Genomic DNA, 23,181 nt, shown 5'->3' with positions numbered 1-23,181 from the left:
CCGCCGGCTCTGCCAACTCTCCTGGCGCCGCGCCGGCGCGCACCACACGCGTCACAGGCCTGACGAGCGTGAGGCGCGGAGAGCCGGCGCCGGCCACCTGCCGGTAGCAGGGGATGCGGCGCGCCGTCGCCGTCCTGGTGCCGTCGGCCGCCGCCGCCGCCGCAGACACCGTCGTCGGCCGGATGGCGGTCGGTGTCGAGCTGGCGAGGGAGAGCGGCATCGGACCGGAGGCAGAGCCGGCCGCCGCTGGGGCTTCTGACGGAACGGCCGTCGCCGTCGGACTGGGCGTGGGTTTAGCTGCGACACTGGCAACCGGCGCTGCAGAGGCAGCCGCCGCCTTCTTCCTCTGCGCCTCCGCAAGGATGCGGACAGCCACCTGTTGCGCCTTCTCGTTGGTCAGCACCACGTTCATGGACTGTAGCTGCCGCATCACCATCTTCACCTTGGCTGCGATATCCGGGGAGTACGGCATGTGGTTGGCGGTCCGACGCCGCGACACTGGCTGCCGGCGCCGCGACACTGGCTGCCGGTGACGCGACACTGGCTGCCGGCGCCGCGACACTGGCAGCAGAAGCCGTGACACTGACGGCCGGAGTCGCAACGCTGGCAACAGAAACCATGACACTGGCGGCCGGCGCCATCACCGCCGCGCCCCGCGCCTGCCCGGAAGGCACACTGACCACCCTCACGGCGCTGGCAGGTCTCAGAGGCCGGAACACCCTGACCGGAGCCGCCGGGCGCAGAGGTGGCCGTCCCATGCGCGAGGCGCCGGGCGCCCTCGGCTGCGGACGGACCAGCCTGGTCAGGCCCCCGGGCTGCAGCGGCGCACGAACCATCCGCACACCGGCCGGCCGGACTGGCGGCCGGGCGAGCCTGACGGCGCCTGGCTGCCGAGCCCGGGGCGCCGGCGGCGGAGGCGGCGGAGGCGGTGACGGCGACGACGAGCCGCCGCCGGCCAACAGCAGGTCAGCGTGGTCCAGCGGCACCGACCGCACGTGGACTGGCTCCACCACCACCGGTCGCGGGTCGAAACTGGGCGCGGCGGGTTCTTCCTCCTCCTCCTCCTCCTGCGGCGGCAGCGACGGCGGCGGCGGCGGCGACGCCTCGCCGTCTGAGTCGGGCTCGGCGGCGTCCCGTCCGCTCGGCGTCGGCTCGAGGGCCTCGGCCGCCGGTCCAGTGAAACGCCGCGCAGCCGGGCCGGGCGCGACGCCCCGTCCCGGTGGTAGTGGGAGACGATTGAGAGTCGGCGGCACCGCGCCACCCACTAGTTGCTCCATGAACATGCGGCCGTCCTTGTCCATTCGCACCACGAAGCGCCGCTTGCCCGGTCCGGCAGACGGCAGAGCCGGGCTGGCACCTGTCGCCGGCCGGACCAGCCGCGCCGACGGGGTCGGCGAGCCGGCCGGTCGGCGCGCGCTGAGCGGCAGCGGCGCGCGCAGCCGGTCGCCGCGGCCGCCCAGCAGCGCCACGTCGCTGCTCCAGGCCGGCGAAGGCTCGGTGGCGGACGGCGCGCGGCCCGGCGGCGACGCGCGCTCCCGGCGCGCCGGCGGCGACGGCAGCGGTGGCGGAGGCGGCGGCGGCGCCAGCTCGTCCGCCTCGTATGAGAAGTCGTCCATCTTGCGCACCTTGCGCAGGCGGCCGCGCGAGCTGACCTGCGGACCGTTGTCCGGCTGGAGGGCTCGCGCCGACCGCTCGGCCGACCGCTCGCCGCCCCGCTGGCCGGGCGCCGGACGTTTCAGCTTGACCCGCCTGCTGCGTTGCCGCCGACGGCCCTCCTCTGCGGACACGCACGCCCCGCTCAGTCCGCCGATTCGTCAGCGATGAGATGCGACAGGGTAGGCCAGGTTTAGACACGCGGCGCCGCGGCGCGGACGCCCTGGCTGGTAAGGCGCCGACTGGCAACAAGCTGTGCAGACATCCTCAACATTTGCATCGACACTAATGTTCATAGTTTGGAGCACATGGACTGCGAAGTGTCATTAAACATACAAAGTGCTACAGCACAATAAAACCATAATATATGACTAGCAGAACTATTGAAGCTTCGCAACACGTGTGGCATCACTTCGCATTCATGTATATATATATATATATATATATATATATATATATATATATATATATATATATATATATATGGACCACTGTTACAAATGCAGCCAATTATCATCTCCCATGTAACCTTTGCATGCTAGCTAAGGCCACATTAGCCAGAAATCTATCTCAAAACAGAGGAGGGATCGTCAGAAGCCTGCCCTGCCCGGGGAGCGGGCGTCACCCTGTCGTACCGTCGCAGCTGTCCTCATCCGAGGGCGGCGGAGGGCTGGGTTCCTGCGGCGGCGGTGGCGGCGGTCGTCGCCGTGGGGTCGGCTCCGGTTCCGAGTTGGGCTCGCGCCAGGCCGCTTCACCCGGGTCCCGGTAGTCGGGCGGTCTGCAGCGTATGGGTTGAGAGTCAGACCGGGCTCAGACACAGGCGGCGCCGGGCTTAGGCCGGGCTTTGATACAGGCGGCACGAGGGCTCTGATACAGGCGACACGAGGGCTCTGATACAGGGGGCACGAGGGCTCTGATACAGGCGAAACTGGGCTCTGGTACAGGCGTCAGGCCGGGCTCTGATACAGGCGACACCAGGGCTCTGATACAGGCGAAACTGAGCTCTCATACAGGCGTCAGGCCGGGCTCTGATACAGGCAGCACGGGGCTCTGATACAGGCGACACGAGGGCTCTGATGCAGGCGGCACGAGAGCTCTGATACAGGCGAAATTGGGCTCTGATGCAGGCGTCCGGCCGGGCTCAGATACAGGCGACACGACGGCTCTGATACAGTCAACAGGCCAAGCTCTATTACAGGCACAAGGCCAGGTTTTTATAAAGACGGATAACGGACACTGGCGAAGCGGCGACCGACGCGAGCAGCCTCAACACCGCACACCACGCCACAACACAGACATTGTAAATTCAGCTCAAGGTTCGATCTGATCGTGATTCCAATGTTCGCTCCGAACAACGGCATACCACGGTGGTCATAGCATACAACAGGAAACGACGTCCCACCGGAGTGCGGCGGAGGCGGTGCCGGCTATGCCGTGGCAGTTAACTTCTGCATACCGCGTACGCCAGCCCCCTTACCAGCACTGATCGGAGTAAGATCTCCCAAAACATCGGCATCCCATCATACCACACACAGGGACTTCCACCGCAGACGACACTGTCCTTGCATGCCATAACGTTATCAGCAAGGGGAAACAGCAGTCAGGCAGCTAATTTTGTTTATGTTTAAGAATTACATTTATGTACGGCAAGTGCGAAATCGTGTACAATCAGCTCCAGCTGCTTCAGTCATTGCTCCATAATTCAACCGATATATGTCCCTTACCTCCTAACGAAGCTCAACCACTCTTGACAAAGCCTCTTGCGCATGCGTCGGACGGACTGGTTTATTTTGGCCTCCAGCGGCTCCAGCTCCTGCAGGATCTTCTTCAACTCCTCGTGCAGCTCCACCTCGCACTGGGGCTGCTTCGACTTCCGCTGTGGCAGCCACACACACAGCAGTCACCGCACCACACCCAGCAGGAGACAGTTCACACAACAATACGATCTTGTGGCATCTAACCACTGACATCACACAAGGCAGAATTTTCGAATCCATGCTAACCATCCCTCAAGAAGAGCAAACACCGGGCATTGTGTGGCAGTTGTCTTGGTGCTTAACGGCGCGAAGCGGATGCATGGCGCCATTGGGGCAGAACAACGACCACCGTGAAGCAAGCCCACGCATTGCTCGAAAAGCACAAAGTTCGTGGCAGTCCAGCGGCGGCATCGCCATGGCCCTGCGCGTAACTTTCGAAGCCCGCGAACTGCTGCGACCATACACTCGGACCGCCACGGCAAGGCGCGGCCGGAAGAGCATGTCCCGTACGTTGCTAACTCGCCGTGCGGCGCGTGAGACACGCCACTCGGCCCTGCCCCGCACGCACCTTCTTCCCGGCGCTGGCCTCGGCCGCCTCGGGGCTGAACGAGTCGATGAGCCGGCGCAGCGCGTCGAACGAGTCGGCCACCAGCTGGAACTGATCGGCGTCCGGCGACGCCAGGTGGTCCGGCTCGGCCACCGGCTCCGGCACCGACAGCGGCGGCCCCAGGTCCCCGTCGCCGTTCGGTTCCGCCTGCGCCGCGTCCATCCCGAGCCCGACGCCAGCCGGACTCGGCTTCACGGCGTCGGGGTCCATCCCAGCACTGCGCCGAGTCGGCTGCACGGGCTCCTGCTCTGCCTTGACCGACTCCGCATTCGGCTTCGCGGCGTCGCTCTCGCTCTTCACGCCGTCTGGATTCGACTCCACGCCGTCATGCTCAACCTTCACACGATCAACACAGCACTCCACGGCGTCCTGATCGGCCTTGACGTCTGGCTCCGACTTCACAACGCCCCGCTCCGCCTTAACGCCGTCCGGACTGGGCTTCACGTCAGTGGGACACGTCTTCACGGCCGGCGGACGCTCCTCCCCCAGCTCGGCGGCCCGGCCCGTGTCGCCGGCCGCCGTCGATGGCACCTCGGGAGACTCCGACCCGCCCGGCGGACCGTGGCCGCCCTCGGGTGGCGCGTCTCCTCCGGGCCCTGACACGCCGTGCCGACGGACGGGGCGCTCGCCGTGCGGCGGGCTGGCCCTGTCACCGCGGGCGCCCTGCTCGGTCCGATCGCCAAGGCACGGCTCGCTGCCGGCCGGCGCTGTCGGCCCGTTCGTCAGCACTGCCGGCTCCGGCTGACCGTTCGTCAGGCCGGCGGCGGCCCCGCAGCTCCCGTCGTCGTCCGCAGTGACCGCCGGAGGACCGGCATGGCATGCTGCTGGAGGCGTGGGCGGTGCTTTGACGGGCGCCAGCTTCTCGTCATCCTCCAGCAGGTGCGACACGCTGTCCTCCCCATCCATGTTCGTCACCCTCGAGTCCTCGTCGCTGGCCACTGACATACGCGACTCGTTCTCGTCGGACATGCGGGAGTCCCCGTCGTCCCATTGGCGGGAGTCCTCGTCGGCGGCCGACATCCTCGTGTCTTCGTCCGGCTCCGAGGCAGCCGACGCCGACGGCAGGGACTCGGCGCTGGGCGAGCGGCGGCCGGCCAGGCTCGGACGCTGCGAGCGCGCCGACTCCTCGTCCTCCAGCTGCAACGCCGCCTGCGCGTGGGAGGACAACACTCCGTCAGCACGTGCAGTGTGAGGCATTACTCTGTCAACACAGCGATCCACGCGGCCGTTCGGGCAGAGCACGCGACGCCGCGCGCCTGATGTCGCTGTCACACACCGCCACCAGGAATCTGGCCAAAGCCTTGTGAGGATTCGGGACGGTCAAATTAAGTGTGGCTGCGGAGGCACGTTCGATGTGCAGTATAGGGCACGTTCGAGCACCATTTTCCATCTACAACATTCAGGCACGTTGGCAGTGAGGATATAATATCTACAAATGCAGAACCAACGTCACCGTCAGAGAAACGGCGTAAAGAGCACCAAATGTCTCACCTGCTTTTGGAAGCAGCGGTGAGCTTTCCGGGCGCGCTCACTGCGTACAGACAGCCCACAAAACTGACACGAGTTCTGCAAACAAATGATCATCAGGACATCGCAAGGCTTTGTGACAATGCTCCAAAACCCAACAACCAGGCGTACTCCCATCGTCCAGACATGCTCGTCTCCAGTGTCACGCCACAAGACCAGCACATGGATCTATTGATCCTGTAGCGTCCAAAGTATCAAAGAAAATGGCTATAAGACCAGGTAAAATTGCAAGCTTTTATAATCCCCTTAACATAAGACAAAACTAACGAGAACGCCGCCCGAAACGCGTTCCACTTTGAGCTAGTGCAGCCGATGTGGGCTTTGGGAGAAAATCCATAAAGCAGCGACCCACGGGCGATCACCAGCGCTTGTCTGCCGCTGTTCCGGCCGGCACCGTGCCCCGCGACCAGTCAGATACTCACCGGGTCGGCCGGCTTAACCGGCGTGCTCGGCGTGGTGGAGCCGGTGCGGGAGCCGGAGAGGCGACCCCGGCCTCGGCCCCGGCCCCGGCCCCGGCCGCGGCCCGTCGCCAGCCTGACCGGCGCACGCCAGTCGCCGTCCTGGACGTCACGCACGCTGCCGGCGTCCGCCGGCTGCTGCTCCTGCTCGCCGCCAGAGGCGCTGCTCTCGCCGTCCGAGCCGGCCGGCGTCGCGCGGCTGAGGCAGGTGTACCGCGCGGCCGGACGGGGGGCGCCGCCCCCGCCGCCGCCGTGCCGCCGCCGCAGCTCCAGCAGACGCCGCCGCAGCTGGCGCAGCTTGGCCTTGGTCCAGCGCTGGCCGGCGGCCACCAGGCGCGGCGGCGAGGCGGGAGCGGGCGGGCCGCCGCCGCCGCCGCCGTGATCTGGCTCGGGCGCGCGCCACGGCCGCCGGCGGTACAGACGCACGTCCCGCACCAGCAGCTGCGGGAAGTGCAGGTACTCGAAGCCGTGCCGGTCGCGCCCGACCACGGTCTCGCGCGGCTCGGCCGTGGCCGCCTCCATGACGCAGTCCTGCAGAGACTTGTGGCTGTGCTGTGGGCCGCAGGGGTCGGCGTCAGGGCGAGGACAACCGTTAATCTATCATGGTCGAGCCACCTGGAAGTTTCGTTTGATTACTTGCCGAACTTTAACTCGCTTCAAGTTGAAAGGGCATGACCCACCGGTCAACCCCTTTCAAATGCTTCAACGAAATCATTACCTGTCGTTAACTTTGGCACAGTAACATCTGAGCAAACACTACACTTGATAGTTGGCGTTTTAGGGCGCGCCAACATGGAGGTCATTTTGCGCTCTCCAACATTTCACTACGGGAATTGAATTCCCACAGGCATTTACATTTAAAAACCATTTCTTTTACATATGTCACGATAACGTAACGACTAAGTCACACCCCAAACCCAAAACGCCACGAAGAGCAGCCACTTCCGAACAATGCTCTGTCCCCAGCCATACTCACAAAGAGGAAGTCGCACATGGTCTTGACCATCCAGACGCGCTCGTAGAAGCTGAGTTGGTGGAAGAGCCGCTTCTCGAACGGGTTGGAGGTGCCGACCACCTGCCAGAAGGTGGGCTCGATGCCCTGCGTCTCCAGCAGGCGCTGGGTGCACCCACGCTCGCGGGCGTACGCCCGGTACCACAGCTGCACGCGCGCCGCCAGCTTGGCCGTCCACATGTGGTACGGCATCGGCGGCAGGTCGGCCAGCTTCATGCGCACCAGCGGCGAGCTGGACACACGAAAAAGCCCACGTCACGGCCCGAACAGCGCAGCTCAAACACGCCGGTTCCGCAGTCACCGCCAGACTCAGCTGGCGTGCGAGAGACGGCAGATAAACAAAACACGATTTCGCAACACGGTATCAGCTAGTGTGCCGGTTGTTACCATCACGAACGGTGATGCCGCAAATGTTCAGCAGCCGTCATCGCTGACAACAATCTGCCCACTGTCTGACCAAAGCCCGCGGTATCTGCCGATTGTCTGACCACGGTCCGTGGGAGCAACATCCGTGATGACAGCAGTGACTCACCTGACCAATGACGTCATCAACATGGCGAGCGTCTCGGAGGACTGCGGCACCAGCAGCATGCGCTCCATCTCGTACAGCGGCACCTCCAGGATGTTCAGGGCGCGCAGGCTCAGATGCACGAACTGCGCCAGCTGCGGAAACTGACGGAGCACGGACGGCCGGTCACCCTCCAGACGTCACGTGCGCTATCTAACCCTGAGTATCCCCAGCTTAATCAGCCTGTGATTCACCCTGATCCAGATTGAAAACTTGTCTTGACCTACACTGATCTTATGATTAGTCCCGTTTACACAGTGAACAGCCTGCTCCCGACACAAACCGCATCCTGGTGCGCGCCGGTAGGCAGTGTGCAGCAGCCTGCCACGGAGGGCTTTCAAAGAGCACCGAGCCTCGACAACGCCCGACAGCATTGTCGAGCCCTTGCGCAACGCAGCGTGACGGTAGCTCGTGCTCGCGCCAGCCCAGCGCCGTCGCACAAACAATCGACTTTCTGCAGTCCACTGGCAGCCCGTGCCGGTGCCCCCCCCCCCCCCCCCCCCCCCGTGCGGCCGCTCCACCCCAGCGTCTGGCCTACCATCGCCAGCGGTGCGGCGGCAGCACAGCGCTGCGGCTGGCCGGCAGCGGCAGCGGCAGCGGCAGCGGCGGCGGTGACTCACCTCCCACATGGCGCGCAGCCGGTCGCCGTGGCGGCCCGCTAGCAGCGCCGCCTCCCACTGCACGATGCGCAGCTCGCGGCGCTCCAGCCGCGCCCGGCGCGCCTCCAGCTGCTGACGCCGGTACGCCTTCTCCCGCTCGGCGCGCTCGTGGCGCACCGCGTGCAGCACGTGTGAGAAGTACGTGGCTGCCAGAGCGAGGGAGTGGGTCAGAGAGGCAGGTCACAGACTCATGCGCACCGCTCACGGCCGTCCACCGGCGATGTGATTTGGCTCATGGGCCCACGAGAGTGCCAAGTATAAGAGAAGTGCGTGGGCAACACTCAGCACAATGGTCCACGCCACTGGACTGCCACATGTGGATAAGTCAGGACGTTAGCAGATGGAAGATATGCCTGTCCGTATCTTAGCAAAGCAATGAACGTGTCGACGAGGTCTGGGTGACACCAGACCATCGTCCAAGAGCCAGAGCGGACCCTCACCACCCCCAACCCTGATCTAGCGACAGCTGCACAGGTCAGCACCCGGCGGCGACCCGGCCCACTCACGCTTCTTGCCCCTAGCGGAGCGTCTCCGGCTGACCAGTGACGTGTCGACCACGGCCTCCGGTCCCTCGGTCGCCTCCAGGGTACACTGGTCACGCAGGTCGCTGTGGGCGGACACGTCGGTCGTAAGCACCGCGCCACAGCCACTGACACCGGACGCGCGGCTCGACGCCAGACAAGGGGCAGCACGACCCTTCGGACCGCCTCAACCAGGCTCCATATCGGATACCTTCCGGTGGTAGAGATCATGATTTAATAGAAGCACACCAATGGTCCTGGTGTTTTGTCATGTTCAATACTTATGACGACGCTTTACACGCGCACGCACGCACGCACGCACGCACGCACGCACGCACGCACGCACGCACACACACACACACACACACACACAGATACGGCCTTCAATGCATCTGGAGCTAATAGTGCAAGGAAATCGGAAACGTGCCATTGGTAAAGCTAAAACACACGGTTTCCAATTTAGAACTGGCGCTATCAAATTGGAAGTGGTAAAAAGAAAAGAGATACGCGCACCCCACCAATGGAAAAGAATCGTCAGACGTCGCCTAGCCGCTGCGTGGCAGCGGACGCCCGTGGTCGGAGCCGACCGGCGAACAGCGGTCTCATGTCATGCCATGCATATACTACGGATTGTTACATATGTATGACTTAATGTTTTATCCGAGTCAATGGGTTACAAGAAATGCGATAAAAACGGAGATGCGGCGCTGATGATGACACGTCAAGAGCTTGAGAAAGACTTGCAAAGTTAAACAGAATCCTCTTTTCACAATGGTCAAGTTTAGACGTGACCGCAGCACGGCTCCGGGAGGTCATGACGGCCGGCGGCAGGTGTTTCCGGAACGAGGCCGCACATTAGGAAAATACCCTGGGCGCCATAGACAGCCGGGAAGGGGGCAGCTCCAAAGCGCCGGCCACCGCCTATCTCGTGATGCGCTCACAGCGGTCCGAAAGGTGAGCAACAACCAGACCGCCACTAGGGCAGGCGGGGGTCGTTTAGGACCCTGAAGACGCCAATGTGGTCGTGACACGTAACAAGGTCATTGACCCCGCGCCAGCCCAGCGCCCTTAAGACCGGTGAAATATGATCTGGACCCCTCGTCTCCGAGACGATGCTTGTCGCGAAATTCCCGATTTCTCCGCACCCGGCCGAAATAGCAGGTAGCAGCCCCGCTCCAGACTGAGAGGCAGTACAGGATGTGGTGAAAATATGGATCTGGGTAAGAAGCTTACGTGCTTCGGGTGTGAGATGACGAATTTTGCACAGGCAAAAGGAAAGAGTCGCACCATTTTACTAATTTAGATATGCACACCTCCAGGACAGGGTACCATCGACGGTCATTCCCAGCATCATCACGGACGGCGAGGGGCTATTATGAAGTTGGACAAGGATGAAGATGAAGGATTTGGTAAGGTGGTTTTTTTATGGCCTGGGGCGTGCCGACTAGAACAAGGGTGTTCTTGGTAGGGTTCATCTTCAGGGAATTGACAGTGAAGTAGGATTGGAGGGCAAGGATGGCTTACTCCCGACGGGATTTCAAGGCGGACAAGTGGTCGTGGATGGAAGGAATCAGGGAGTTAGGCATCACCGGTGAGGAAAACCAGACGCGCGGGGGCAGGTAGGATGAACGGTCGTTAGTGAAGATGCTGAAAAGGAATGGATCCACCAGGGACCTCTGAGGGACACCGTGGGAAAGGGGGAGGAATAGTGAACCACCTCTCGCCACCTGCCGCAGCTGCAGTCAGCAGTCAGCAGTTTCAGTCCACCACCTTTTCGGATATTTTCGGAAATATAGATAAAATTGACATAGACCTTACATTGCTGGCAACGTCACGTGCACCGGACTTGTGAAGTGGAAGAACCGAAATTAACTTTTAAGCACAGGTGACCACCCGGGTCACGATGGAAGAATTGACCACATGACATAGGTGACGTCCTGTGCCAGCAAAAGCTTTCGGCGCAAGCAGCGGCATGCCACCGACTCCAACAGCTCTAAATAAAGACAATACACTCACAGCCTTCGAAAATTCGGGCGAGATCACATGGTATACAACTAGCCGGTCTGTGGTTAGACACGATGGTCTCGGAGGGAGAGGCGGGACGCCATGGCTGCGCGCCTTCAGCTCGGCCGCGATTTTTGGACCATGTCATGTCACTGGGGTTGTACGACGCACTCAGCTGAGGCTATATGGCGTCGCCTGCCTCTCATCCTGGCAGGAAGGGCGGGCACCGCGGGGAATCGAACCCTGTACCTCTGGTTTCCCAGACGGGCAGTACGCTACCGGCAGTACACTACACTACCGGCACCCACGATTTTCGGACCAATTGAGGCGAAGTGACGGCTAAGATCGTCGGCCACGTCGGCGGGCATTACTTCCCCGGCGCTACCTCCCCCGCCCCTCTCCCTAGCGAGGCTAAGCCCAAAATCACGCCCGGCTCGGCCGGGCGTGATCCTTGATGATGATTTGCGGTTCTCGATCTCGATAATTCCTGATGCGTGATTCTTCAGCACCGCGCCGCCACCACGCCCCGCCGCTCCACTCACGGCTCCATCTGGTCGATCAGCTGCTCCATGGTCTGCTCCAGCCGGAGCGCGCGCCGCGTGATGCTGTGCTGCGGCCCGTTGTAGCGGTAGCAGTTGCGCAGCATGAGGCGCAGCTCGCGGAACAGCGGCGTCAGTGAGGCGTAGGCGCCGTCCAGCAGGCGGTCCCGTACTGCGGCGGCGGCACGAACGGTCCGTCAGCGGCCGGCTGGCACCGAGCCGCCGCCAGCTCCGAGCAGCGACAGTCACCGCCGCACGCACGCCACAGGGAGTGCAACGGAACGGCTGGTCCATGTAAGGTAGAATCCAGGTGGCGACCCGCGACGGTTTGAACTATGACAACAGCACTATCGTCACGCAACATTGCAAAGACACGTTCGGGAGAGGCTAGACCGAAGCTGCTACAACACACAGCGCGCTGCATAATGCGAGTGTGAACGCCGGCAGAGCGGTATTGGGACACTGCAAGTACATTACCTTTCTTGAGCCAGGTGGGTTCCTTGATGATTGTCTTGTAGTCCCACAGTGCGCCCTCGGCGTTCACAGCGTTCATGAACGGCCAGTTGAAAGTGCGATTCGCCGCAGACATCAACTCCCGCAGCACTCTGAAGCGTCACAATCCGTGGCACGACCGGGCAATATAAGCGAATGACAGACACGCACAAATGTCCGCGACTAAAAATGGTCGGGCCGGCCTGCACAAGCTTAGCTGGTTACTAAGATAGGACGGCGTTAATAAACTTATTCCTCGTAAAATAACCAGAAGAATGAACAAATAGACACAATGATATTTCGGTTATATGCCTGAAGCACAAAAACATCTCCAGCATGAGCTAGGAGGCATAAGAACCACTTCGCGCTCGTCCTTGGCCTATCCGTGGTACTCCAGCTCCATCTCGTGGCGGGGACCAGTATCGCACCGCATCGGGGCGATCCTGCCCCTCCCCAGCTCCCTCCCCTCCCCCCCCCCCCCCCGGTAACCTGACATAACGAGGGGACGGGGGAGCGCAGCATCACGTGGTCGCCCGACGGTGCCTCACCTGTATCCCTGGTACAGTTCCCGCGAGAGGCCGGCGGCGCGCTGCTCAGCCGCACAGCCGGGCTCGACCGGCAGCGCGGCCGGCACCGGGCACTCCTCGGCCTCGTCCCCGCTGGAGCTGGCGTCCTCCTCTGGACCGTCGGCGGCCGCCACTTCCTCCTCATCCTCCTCGTCATCCTCGTCGTCCTCACTGAGACCTGGCGGCCGCAGCGCCGCGTGACTGGTGACCGTCTCGGCCGACGACTACACCGAACCCGACCTTCAAAAGTTAGACCTATCAACATATCGCTCCCAATTTGAACACGTTCACTGTTACAGCATGCTCTCCAGATTTGTGTGGTTGCTGCCTTTGTCCCCGTTTTATATTGTGCCGTGATGAGTGAGCTAAGCTTGTCAGTACGCTTGGTCCTCTCGGAATTTGATATCCAAGATTGACTCCCATGGCGTTTTTCCCATAGGCTCTTTCACTGTTTTGAAATATCGCAGGTATTTCCTCCAGGCGGCAAAGGAAACGAACATGGCACCTAGGTGTAAGTCTTCCGGCCGTCTTAGTGTCATAAATTTACTGACCATCCTCCAACTTCGTTTGCAGCACTCACCTACGCCTACCGGCACCGCCCCTCCCTGCTCGCCAGCTGGGCGAGATGGCGATGCTGATGGCCCTGCATTTTACACATGGGTCTTGCAGTCATTAAGTTATTTTTATTAACTGACCACCCACACAACAGCGTCTACACCACACAAATACATATGTACTGACCAGAACCTTTTGCATATAGGACATCAGTTGTGTGTATTCCTCACCATTGTATGTGTTGATGGGGTGGCCGGGAGCCATGCTATCCATGGCTGGTAACCTGCAACACAAAGGCTTTCATGAATACCTACAAACTTCCCAGTTGCTTCATCATGTTGCATTTTAGGAAATCACAGCACCACAAAAACAGCTACTTATCTCTCATTTTAGGTTTGTTTTATAAAACATAGTGGGTAGCTACGAATCTTTGGGATTAGAGGGGCCCCAGATGCCATGGGGGCGCCGGAGTCGCGGCTGATCACGGGGCAACCAGAGTTGTGGCTGATGATGAAGACACCCAGGCATGACTTTGACTGGACCACTGCTGACAGGCAGTGGTACAGATAGGGACACCGGAGTCATGGCTGATGGCGGAGACACCAGAGGCCGTATTTGACGCCGGGACCAGTGGACTGAGGCTGATGACAGGGATGCCAGTCATGGCTGATTGAGGAGCCACCGGGCGTAGCTGATGACAGAGACAAAGGGGTCATGGCTGATTACAGGGGCACAACCAAGGGGAGGGCAGAGGTTGATGTGCTGTGGTTGATGATGGGGCCACCAGTCACGGCTGATCATAGGGATGCCAGACTTGTGGATGATGACAGGTCACAGGGGTCATGGCTGATGACAGGGCCGCAGGTGTCACAGCCAATGACAGGACTGCCAGGGTCATGGCCAATGGCAGTGCTGGCAATTTTGCAGTTGATGGCAGGACAGCTGTGCTATGATCAATGGCAGGGGGACAGGATTATAGCTGATGATAGAGGTGCTGGGGCTATTGCTGATGGCAGTGTCCCCAGGACTACACCCAATGTTTACCAAATGGCTGCTTTGGACTCCCCTCTTTTAGACCTCAGCTCACTATTGCTGTTGTTCTTGAGCTTTAAATATGCATTTAAAACTGAGGTTATTTTTAGTTGAAATTTCCAAAGGCAATGTATGTGGCAGGTGCGGGGAAACAAGAACTTTGGCCAGAAAACAGGCTTTACACCTGCAACTTTTTGGTTGCAGGTGCACCAACAACACCTGCACCAAGTTAGCCCCCACATATTGTCTATTCAGCCCAAACACAAGCTTAGACTAACCATTTTGTCAAGCATTGCCAATACTGCATGCAAAACCTATATAATTGTATTAGTTCTACAATCCCAAATGGCCATCATCCATTTTTACTTATGCCACAGGGCACAAAAGAAATGCACCTAATACATATAGCTGACAAGAAACAGTAGCAGAAATTGAGGCTTTAGGCTGCTTCGGCCATGCAGTCATGTAATGTCCACACGCAAAAAAGTTTGAATCTTTTTAACAAGCAGATGGTCAAGTACACCAAATTATACAAATTGCTTGATGGATTAACATGGGTTGAATGCATCACTCAAGGTGAAAAACTTGAAACTTCTATTAGAATTGAGCATCTACCTTAAAGGATGCTCACTGTGACATTCAGTCAATTGCTAATATGCCTAAATATGTATATTTTACAATTGCAAAAATATATTGACCCATGGAAAGGTTGCTATTGGAATAGGACATTATGAAAGCAATTATCATACAGATGTAATGCAATGTAGCATCCACAAATATACTACCATGCAGATGTCCTGAGACCATTGCATTTAGATCCCTTCCTGATATGAAACATTCATGGTACTAAGGGCAAAGAGAATTGATACAGCAACTGTTAATGACATAGTTCAACTACACGTGCACTTGCAATCATCAGACAGACAATATATAACCAATCTACTGGAGTATGAACAACCACGTATGCACCCAGACGCTTCAACATACCAAAATTACTCAGCATCTCGTTGATCTTAACAGAGAGCGCTACTTTGACTTTCCATGCACCCTCAATTGGGGCCCAAGCGACGGCACCATTGCAGCCGCAACCACAGCGCATCGCTCCTCACCGGCTAGTGCTGTACCCACGGCGCCTGTGCTTACGGGTTGCCTATTCAGACCGTCCGAGGCGAAATTTCAACCAGGACATGCCACTACAAGCACGACACCCATTACGTTGTCGACGGAGCTAGGGTCTGTCTGCGCCAGAAGTGAATCCTTTGGCGTTAACCACTTTTCATAGCGATATGAGACAAAACTAACTACGAATAAAAGGAGTCAAGGCGCTAAAATTTGTTAATTTTTTCCGTTTAATTTACGTTACATGAGTTCTACAGCAGCGCTTTTACGTTTGAGATAAATTTTAAGAACACGTATTATTTAGTAGCCTGCATTTACTTAATGTGTACAAGGTGTGTTTATTCCGCCACATATGAAAATTCCATTGCAAGCAAAAATGTGCTTCAAAGCTACCAAAGTACTTTTTAAGTGGCTTCAACTTACGTCATTCACGAAGGGCGAAAAGCAGGACTACGTAACTAATCCTGCGCAAAAACCGGCTCATCCCAAATAAGTCTGGAGGTCACTTAAGAGGGGGGAAGCGTGGGAAAACTACGCATTCGCAATATTCCTTTAATAGGCTAGGCAATACGAAAGACATGGTCAACTAGGACCGTCTTTGAAGACCACAATTTATTGCATAGATGTGGGGGAAACCGTGAGCAAATGCTTAGCTACTTTGGGTGCTGGACCTACCTTGTCGTAGCATTACTCGTACGTACCACGGGGCTAGGAAAATCTCGTGGTGAATCAGTTCCCATCATACTTTCGTACCCAATGACGATTCAATCACAAAGTACAGAAAAAGATCGGTTAAGGCAGGATCATTGCCGCCTAGCGGCGTTTCGAGGGTGCGGGGAGGCAGTGTGTTAACTACTAGTGACTCGTGACATAGCGACATTCCCAAGTAAGAGCAGCACATCCAACTAATACGTGTTCTACCGTAAGCCGGACATTGAATAGGCGACTGTGGGTGAGACGAGTGAGGCTAGATCCCAAACGCACCAAGACCACTTCACTCTGCCTGCTCTCCTGATGACAAGTCGCTCATGGTTGGAGTGTGGGTTTGATTCGATACATGCGAAACATCCCACCGATTCCGCAAACACCAAGCGAAACGTACTTTAGTTAAATGGAGAGCATCGCCGAATACCAGAGACACTTCTAGAGGCGTTGCTAGACGGACACCTTCGTTCGCAGGAGGGTCGGAGAGGGCGTTTCCCGCGATGCTACAATGTCCCGGTATCCGCAGAAAGGTCACGTGTTGGTCGGCAGGTAGCGAAAGCATTATATTACGGATGCCATACACTCCCGGGTGGTTGAAATCATCGAGTCGCTGAAGGGCCTGCAGCGATGCCTTGGAATATGTGCATGTCGTAGGCTTAGGAATATGTTTGACTCTGATATGTAGCAGCACTCTTTTTATAGCGTTTACTTCCGCAGTAAACACCGTGGCAGACACCGTGCTGAAGTCTGGAAGTCGTCCGGTGAATCGGAAGTCTGTACCCACGCTGTTGCACCTACCTGGTCACCACGGACAAACCCATGAATGTAAAAGAAAACGGATTCGGCGTACGTGGTGACAAACTCCAGGAAGACAGTTTGTACCTCAGCGGCAGAAAATTCCGATTTTTTGTCTAAATTGATACCCTATTGATAAATCATTGTAAAGCCAGAAAAGCGTCAACGGAGGGTTACGACCAACACTTATACATAGGATGTCAAAAGCTCGTCGCGTCTCTAACAGCGTCGGGCAGGAAACGCGACCTCTGCTGTTGTCTGTATGGGTGCGGTCTATTGGTTTCAAGGTCTGCGCATGCCGCGCGGGTTAGCACGCTTCGATGTATGTAGCTGTACCGAAGTAGCAAGAAATAACGCCGGTCTGCCAGCGCTGGCAGGCTGGTGTCAGCACGGATGGCGAGAACTAGGGTCGTACGGAAGACCCCTGAGATCAGGCACAGGCAGACTGATTGAATGGCTTCCAAACGTTGGAAAAGGTAGACCGAGATAATGCTGAATATGAAACAGCTATACCCCAGTGTTGATCGAATGAGACCTATATAAAGTGTGGCAAACGTATTTCGGTCTGCACTCAGGTATGACCAGAAAGGCACCTGAGGACGTTACGTCGTTTTAAGCAACGATTTTTGACATCCTCTATGTGTGCTTGGAAGATTAGACGCGAGTCCAGTGCATAGGCTAAGAAACGTTTCAAAAAGTGTTGGGGGGGTCAAGCTCACGACACACTCAAGGAAGTTTTCCAGAAAACAAGCCCGGCGACCGGGAGGAGGGGGTAGAGATGGAGGTTATCGCTCTTTATTCAAATGTAATGACTGCTCTTCTAGGTATGCATCTAGAGCTGTTTCTCACTGGTGCACACTCTCGCCTATCCGACTCATCCATGTCATTCGGGAAGTAAGGCTATCCAGCTTCCAAAGATTATCGTCCATTTCAACGTTGTCTTTCCTGGGGGGGGGGCGAAATTCCACGAGCGGGAATTGGTCATTTTGGCATTAATAGGCATTTTGGTTCATTGAGGAGGCATCTGTCCCCACAGGGTAGATGCCAAAATGTGGCCTGAGCATAGGCTGGTGAGAATTTTGAAAGAGAATCGATGGCTCACAGTACAACAGATCTTGCATGCGCCTTCATTTCGCTGGCTGCTTTTCAAGAGGTAAGAGTTGGCACGGCATTTTAGGGGGAAACAAATTCGGGAGCTTGAAACTGCCAAAAGCCAGATGAGAAAAGTCATAGAACTGGAGATTCTCCTTTGAAAACCAAGCCACAGAATGAAGGCCCTTCTGTCATATGTTCCTTGTCTGAGCCCTGCTCCCGTCCGCCGTCGGTGGCCACTGTCCTGGCACGACTGCCTCCGAATGATTGACCACGAAATGATGGTATGGCCGTTTTTGCACATTTCTGGATCAGCATTGCTACCATATGGGATGTAAAACATGTGTTAGACACCTACAATAATACCTTTTTCCGAATTATCTTTCCTTACACCACACCACGCCTGAAAAATGCCGCCGGGAAGCTGCCTACTTTAGGTATGAATCGGCCAACGGATGTCAACGCCCGTCATTCAACGTAGATGACTTGATCTGCTTTTGTGTGCTGCTTCTCGCTGCTCTTGTGGGTAGCCAGAGCCGTGCTAAGAGGAACACAGAGTTGACAAAAGCCCCCTTTATGGTGATCCCTCCCGCAAAAGTATCCCCGAACATAGTTTGCTTGTTCACAATGGATGCAGTTTTCTCAGTTTCATTGTTATTTTTACATTACAACCAGAACAGAAACATGAGGCTAAATTGAAATCAATTCTGTTTAAATTGCAACGCGCCCGGGTGGCCGGTTAGATACCATTCGCTCGGGTGGTAACAATGGCGCGTCTGCGCCGCGCCATTCGGAAACCATTCTGGAAAAACGTTAGAGGGCGAGACAATTTGACCCCCCCCCCCCCCCCCACCTGAGCACGTATGAAGGTCAATAAACCGCAGAAATCAGGCGTTTAAGGAACGCATGGAATACATCACCGCTGTCCTTAATTTGTCATAGCTTAGTGGACTCTTTCTAAACCGATAGGATTCAGAAGCCTTTTTATAATGTTTTATCTGCGTTCTAGACATCGCGAAGGACGATTGGAGATCGATATGTTTGATCGAAATTTGAGGGTGAAAATTTCAATTGTAGATCGAGTGGTTAACCATGTGTATTAACATCGCCAAGCTATGTTTGTCTGGAAATGTTTAACAGTCATTAAGAATGGATTAGTAATACAATTCATATAACTTAGTTTTTAACATGCTCGCTCACAAATCTTAGCAGCAAAAACCTCGACACGAAGCGTTACAGTCTCCATAGCCCGCGGAGCGCCGACTCAGTGATTAACTTTTCGTCATGGTCCACCGGTGGACGAGAATGATAAAGGTTCTGAAATAAATACTTTTAAACACTTGAATCGGTTAGTAAAAAGTTTTGTGACGGAATCAGCTTAAAAGCTAACAATGAGTCGTGGCCAACGGGTGGACGAAAATGATAACGTTTCTGAAAGAAGTACCTTTGAACGCTTCAGGGAATCAAATCTTGCATCAAAAGGCAAGCTGGGCGCATACGTCACGTGTGCGATTTTTATACTGATGATAAGAATAGATTGGCCATTAAAGCACCGCGAAGTCATGCTGGAACTGGAACGGTGAACGGCGGTGGAACTGGAAGATTAAAGGTGTAGATCCTCTATGTTTCGTGTTTCTGTAACTAATAATCTGTCCAGAAGACAGATTAACACGGCGCCCGACGTCTGGTAACACTTGCAGTGACCGACGCCGTTCGGTTTCACGGAAACTGCAACCCAGACCATCGCTATCCTTGCTCTCGAAGTTGCGGGCGGTCATGTTCAAACCTTTTGATGCACTTTTTCACTAATCCAATCTGAAAAAATAACCGTTGGTAGGCAAACATGGGATGGCCTTTTTCGTTAAAAAATATACCTACTCTATTCAACAATAATGAGACCTCCACTCTACTCAACAATACTGAAGCCCTTATTTGCTTCCGGGCACGGGACACATTGAGTAGAACACCAAGGGCACATTACCGGTTGCGGTCAAGAGCTGAAGGGCTACTCCGTCCCATCGCGAAGCGTCTTCTGGCTGTCATTCTAGAGACGCGGGGCGGGATCTCCTGGTCGATCCGGAGGCCACTGGAAGGATATATCCTATCACATTGTTCCCCTCTCTGACACGTGACGGTTTTCGACTCGCGCAGTTGGCCCCTGATCAGCACAGGAACCCTCATTGACGCAACAACATCCCTGATCGCCAAAGGTGGACTAATAATTGTCACACAGGCTCCAGTTCCGTGTTTTTCTGTTTTCTTCAGAAATATTGAGGGATCCCTGACGTAGGTCGTAGATGAAATAGGGTCCTAAGCTTGTATTAACATGGCTAATCCATGTTCGTCTTAAAATGCTCAAGATTCAGTCAGAATCGATTACTGATAAAAAACTATGTAATATGGTTTCGAACATACGCGCTCACGAGACATAGCAACAACAGCCTGAACGCCTGGCGTTGCGGTCTCGATAGGCCGCGCGGCGTCGGCCCGCGGCTGTGACACTAAGCGATGGCCAATAAGCAACGAAAAAGATGACGTATCTTGAGGAAGATGGCTGGTGAACTAGGTAAATCGGCATGCATGTTTAGATGTGGTGCGAAAGTAGTCTAAACACAAACTTAATCTGAAAAGTGGGGGAGGGGGCAGTTAACACTGCTGGCTCCCCATCGTGAAAAGTGGAGGGCCATGGCCCCCTGCCCTCCCCCCCCCCCTCTCCCCCCTGTTCCTAACCCCATGGTCCAGGGTTATTTCCAGAAGCTTGTGCGGCTTGTAGAATGGTAAAGGAATGTCACAAATTTGTTGAGACGGCCAGTAACGGTAGGAGAACTCGTTTGAAAATGAGCATGGCCAACTTTGGAGCGGAGCAAAAGAAGCCCATTCTGAGCGTCAATTCATGCAATGATCAATTGTTTCTTTTAAAGCTGAGAAAGACTCTTGACAGTCTCTATGTGAGCTCCATATAGCAAAACCGTCAGTAAACAGCGAATATCGTATACATCAGAGGGCGATGGGGAGCCGGAAAAACATTAATGACGATAAGAAACGGCGTTAGAGGAAGTACACCACCTTATGAAACCCTGTGCTCCATTTGGTGTACGTCAGATACCATGGGTTGGCGGCGTACATTGAAGGAACGAGTCTGTAAAAAAAAATTACCGAGATGGGCTAAGCGGCCCCTGAGGCCAAGAACATGCAACTTGCAGATCATGGTGTAACGATGGACCTTGTTAAATGCTGGTGTGATGTCCAGAGACACAGCGACGGTTGAATACTGTCGATCCAAGTTGGCCTGTTTATCTGTCGTAGAACGTATGATGTTTTCTGTTGTACCATGGTTTCCTCGAAATCCACTTTGAAGTGCCAAACAGCTAACTTGTTTCGGGGGACCATCGCAAACGTGCGCTGACCTTTCGTTTCCAGACCTTACAGGCAGTTTGTGAGCGATATTGGACATGAGTTCGTGAACAGCCTACCTCTGCCGGGTTTCAGGATTGGAATGACCGTGCTTGGAGCCATGCTTCTGGGAAAGTGCGATTGGTCCATATTGTTGACAGCGATTGAAATCGTTGACGAGCTACTAAAATGAAGATGAATTGGTAGAAGGACGAGAAAGACGCCCCATCTGGGTCTACCGATATTTTGCTGCCGTATTTGGCCAGGGACAGTTTGAGTTCACGCGTGGTAAAAGGAGCATTATAGGCTTCATAGTGATCAGATCGGTTAACGCTGAGGGAGCAGATGTTTGTGAAGAACACAGAGGCCGTCTTGCGCAACGTGTTAGCTACCTATGTGGATCAGTTACAACACCGTTTACTCTCGCGAGCTGTGGGAAAGCGCATAGTTAATTTCGGCGAGAAGCAAACGCGCGAGCCTGTTCCCAAATTTCGCTTAAATGCGTAAAGCGATTGCACGTTGAGGCAAACTCCCGCCACACCGACTGCCCATTGACAGCGCCAGTTCCACTATTAAGCATTTCTAGGCCGACCAGGTCTGGGGCGGCAGTGAGAAAATCCGGTACGGTTGCCCTTAAATCTTATGGAACCGCCGAGTGACACACGTTTAAACAGGCATATTCCGACCGACACCACGGAAAAACGTATCATTCAGTAGCTTTATTGGTTCAGACTTGAGGTTACAAATTACGAAACAAACAAGTTCATTTTTGCATTTCCGACACGCAAAGGAACGGCCACGATAATCGCGCGGGCGCTGGCACGGTCTCCGGTCGCGTCTCAGACACCGGTCGCGTGAACCAGACCAGTTTCGTCAGGAGCGGCGTGCCGGCGCTGTCGTCGACCGCAGCAGTGACCCGGCGGGCCGCCGCCCCACCGGCGCCGTCGCGTCGTCCGGTGCCGGCGACGCCGCGCCCGACGGATTCGATATTGTCCATTGTTCCCTCGAGTATTCGGGTGCGGCGCTCGCGCGAGCGCTGGCCTCCCAGCTCTTGGGACGGGCCGGACAAACGCCAGGCGTCGCACTCACGCTCACGCTCACAGTCATGCGTTGCAGTCGCCCCGGCACCCCGACGTAAGTAAACCCACACTCCGTCCGAGCCGACAGGCCGGGATCGCCGGACCGGCCGCGGGGCCCGCTGTGCGCGTCGCGCACCCCGCGGCCGCAAAAAGCATGGCTGCGGTTACAGTTGATACGAGTCGCGCACACCCGCTCCGTCCGCGCAGACAGCGCGCCACTGGCCCGCGCCGGCGGCGCCGACGAGCCGGGACGCGGTGTTCAGTTGACGACACCCACCTCTGACTTTTCTCTTTGGAATTACGGTATTGATATTACTACATTAGAAGCAACGTAATCACAGTCGTGTCGCGTCTGCCGGCGGCGGCGGGCGGCGGGGCCCGTGGGGCGCGCGCCGCCCGCTGCCGCCCGCAGGAGAGGTGTGGATGGCCGGGTGGGCATCAAGGCGGCCGCTGCACCCGGCGGCGGCGCAGACAGAGCCCGGGTCACGCCGGCGGGCGCCGCAGTGTCACGCGGCCGGACGCCCCAGCGGCGCCGCCGGAGAGGGTAACGAAACAAACCACTCGGAGACGGGGCGGGCGGCCCCTCACCCACAGTTACGGCGCGTAGCAACCAGATTTCAAGCATTATTTAGCAACAGCACGTCATAAGGCCAACAAAACCAGCGACATCCGATTGGCGAACTAAGCTCAGCCGGGGAGCGAGACTGCGGTATTCCTGCGAGTCTGTGTGTCCGTCTGTCTCTGCGGCGAATGATTGCTGGGACAGGGTGGACCGGCTGGTGTCCGGGCCGGGTCGGACCGCGGCCGCCGGCAGCGGCGGCGCGCTCCGCCGGCAAAATATCACAGAATCTTGTACCAGAGGATTTCGTATAAAAGAGAGGCGCTGTCCGGCCCGGGACGGTGGCGCCGCGACAGACCACATGGAAGACAAATTATAAACAGAAACCGCCGGCGGCCGCGGCGGTCGCCCTGACGTGCCCAGCACGCCGCTCGGTGCCAGAGGTCCGCCGCGCGCGGTCCAGCTCGCGCGCTGACGCAGGGAAGAGAG

General features: G+C 56.7%; 2 protein-coding genes across 2 annotated transcripts; both read right to left on the bottom strand.

Moving 5' to 3' along the window:
* Window positions 1–51: 51 nt before the first annotated feature.
* Window positions 52–8,218, bottom strand: LOC119092212 (titin-like). Its single transcript, XM_037215187.1, has 13 exons — window positions 8,203–8,218; window positions 7,547–7,686; window positions 6,979–7,246; window positions 6,421–6,554; window positions 5,967–6,078; window positions 5,509–5,583; window positions 3,979–5,166; window positions 3,378–3,529; window positions 2,289–2,431; window positions 1,584–1,777; window positions 957–1,067; window positions 318–502; window positions 52–97 (listed from the first exon to the last, which is right to left on the bottom strand). Exons 1-13 carry the CDS (start codon window positions 8,209–8,211, stop codon window positions 52–54), a joined length of 2,757 nt encoding a protein of 918 aa, XP_037071082.1. The 5' UTR covers window positions 8,212–8,218.
* A 22-nt stretch (window positions 8,219–8,240) lies between these two features.
* Window positions 8,241–15,049, bottom strand: LOC119092211 (bromodomain-containing protein 3). Its single transcript, XM_037215186.1, has 8 exons — window positions 14,938–15,049; window positions 13,149–13,201; window positions 12,346–12,541; window positions 11,783–11,910; window positions 11,309–11,477; window positions 8,748–8,848; window positions 8,291–8,387; window positions 8,241–8,259 (listed from the first exon to the last, which is right to left on the bottom strand). The coding sequence occupies exons 2-8, from the start codon at window positions 13,189–13,191 to the stop codon at window positions 8,241–8,243; spliced, it is 753 nt and encodes a 250-aa protein (XP_037071081.1). The 5' UTR covers window positions 13,192–13,201; window positions 14,938–15,049.
* Window positions 15,050–23,181: the final 8,132 nt, after the last annotated feature.

The sequence above is a fragment of the Pollicipes pollicipes genome, unplaced genomic scaffold (genome assembly GCF_011947565.3).
Source record: "Pollicipes pollicipes isolate AB1234 unplaced genomic scaffold, Ppol_2.1 Scaffold_3447;HRSCAF=4054_pilon_pilon_pilon, whole genome shotgun sequence".
Classification (NCBI taxonomy): Eukaryota; Metazoa; Arthropoda; class Thecostraca; order Pollicipedomorpha; family Pollicipedidae; genus Pollicipes; species Pollicipes pollicipes.
The sequence above is the reverse complement of the archived record's forward strand: the minus strand, read 5'-3'. Positions and strand labels throughout refer to the sequence as shown.

Excerpts from the sequence above, each read along its gene's own strand:
- LOC119092211 (XM_037215186.1), bottom strand. The coding sequence starts at position 13,191 with ATGGATAGCATGGCTCCCGGCCACCCCATCAACACATACAATG. Across the intron at positions 12,542-13,148 it reads CCCCATCAACACATACAATG|GTCTCAGTGAGGACGACGAG; the intron begins GTGAGGAATACA and ends TGCGGCCGCCAG. Across the intron at positions 11,911-12,345 it reads GAACTGTACCAGGGATACAG|AGTGCTGCGGGAGTTGATGT; the intron begins GTGAGGCACCGT and ends GTGACGCTTCAG.
- LOC119092212 (XM_037215187.1), bottom strand. Across the intron at positions 6,555-6,978 it reads CCATGTGCGACTTCCTCTTT|CACAGCCACAAGTCTCTGCA; the intron begins GTGAGTATGGCT and ends TGCGGCCCACAG. Across the intron at positions 5,167-5,508 it reads ACCGCTGCTTCCAAAAGCAG|GCGGCGTTGCAGCTGGAGGA; the intron begins GTGAGACATTTG and ends TCCCACGCGCAG.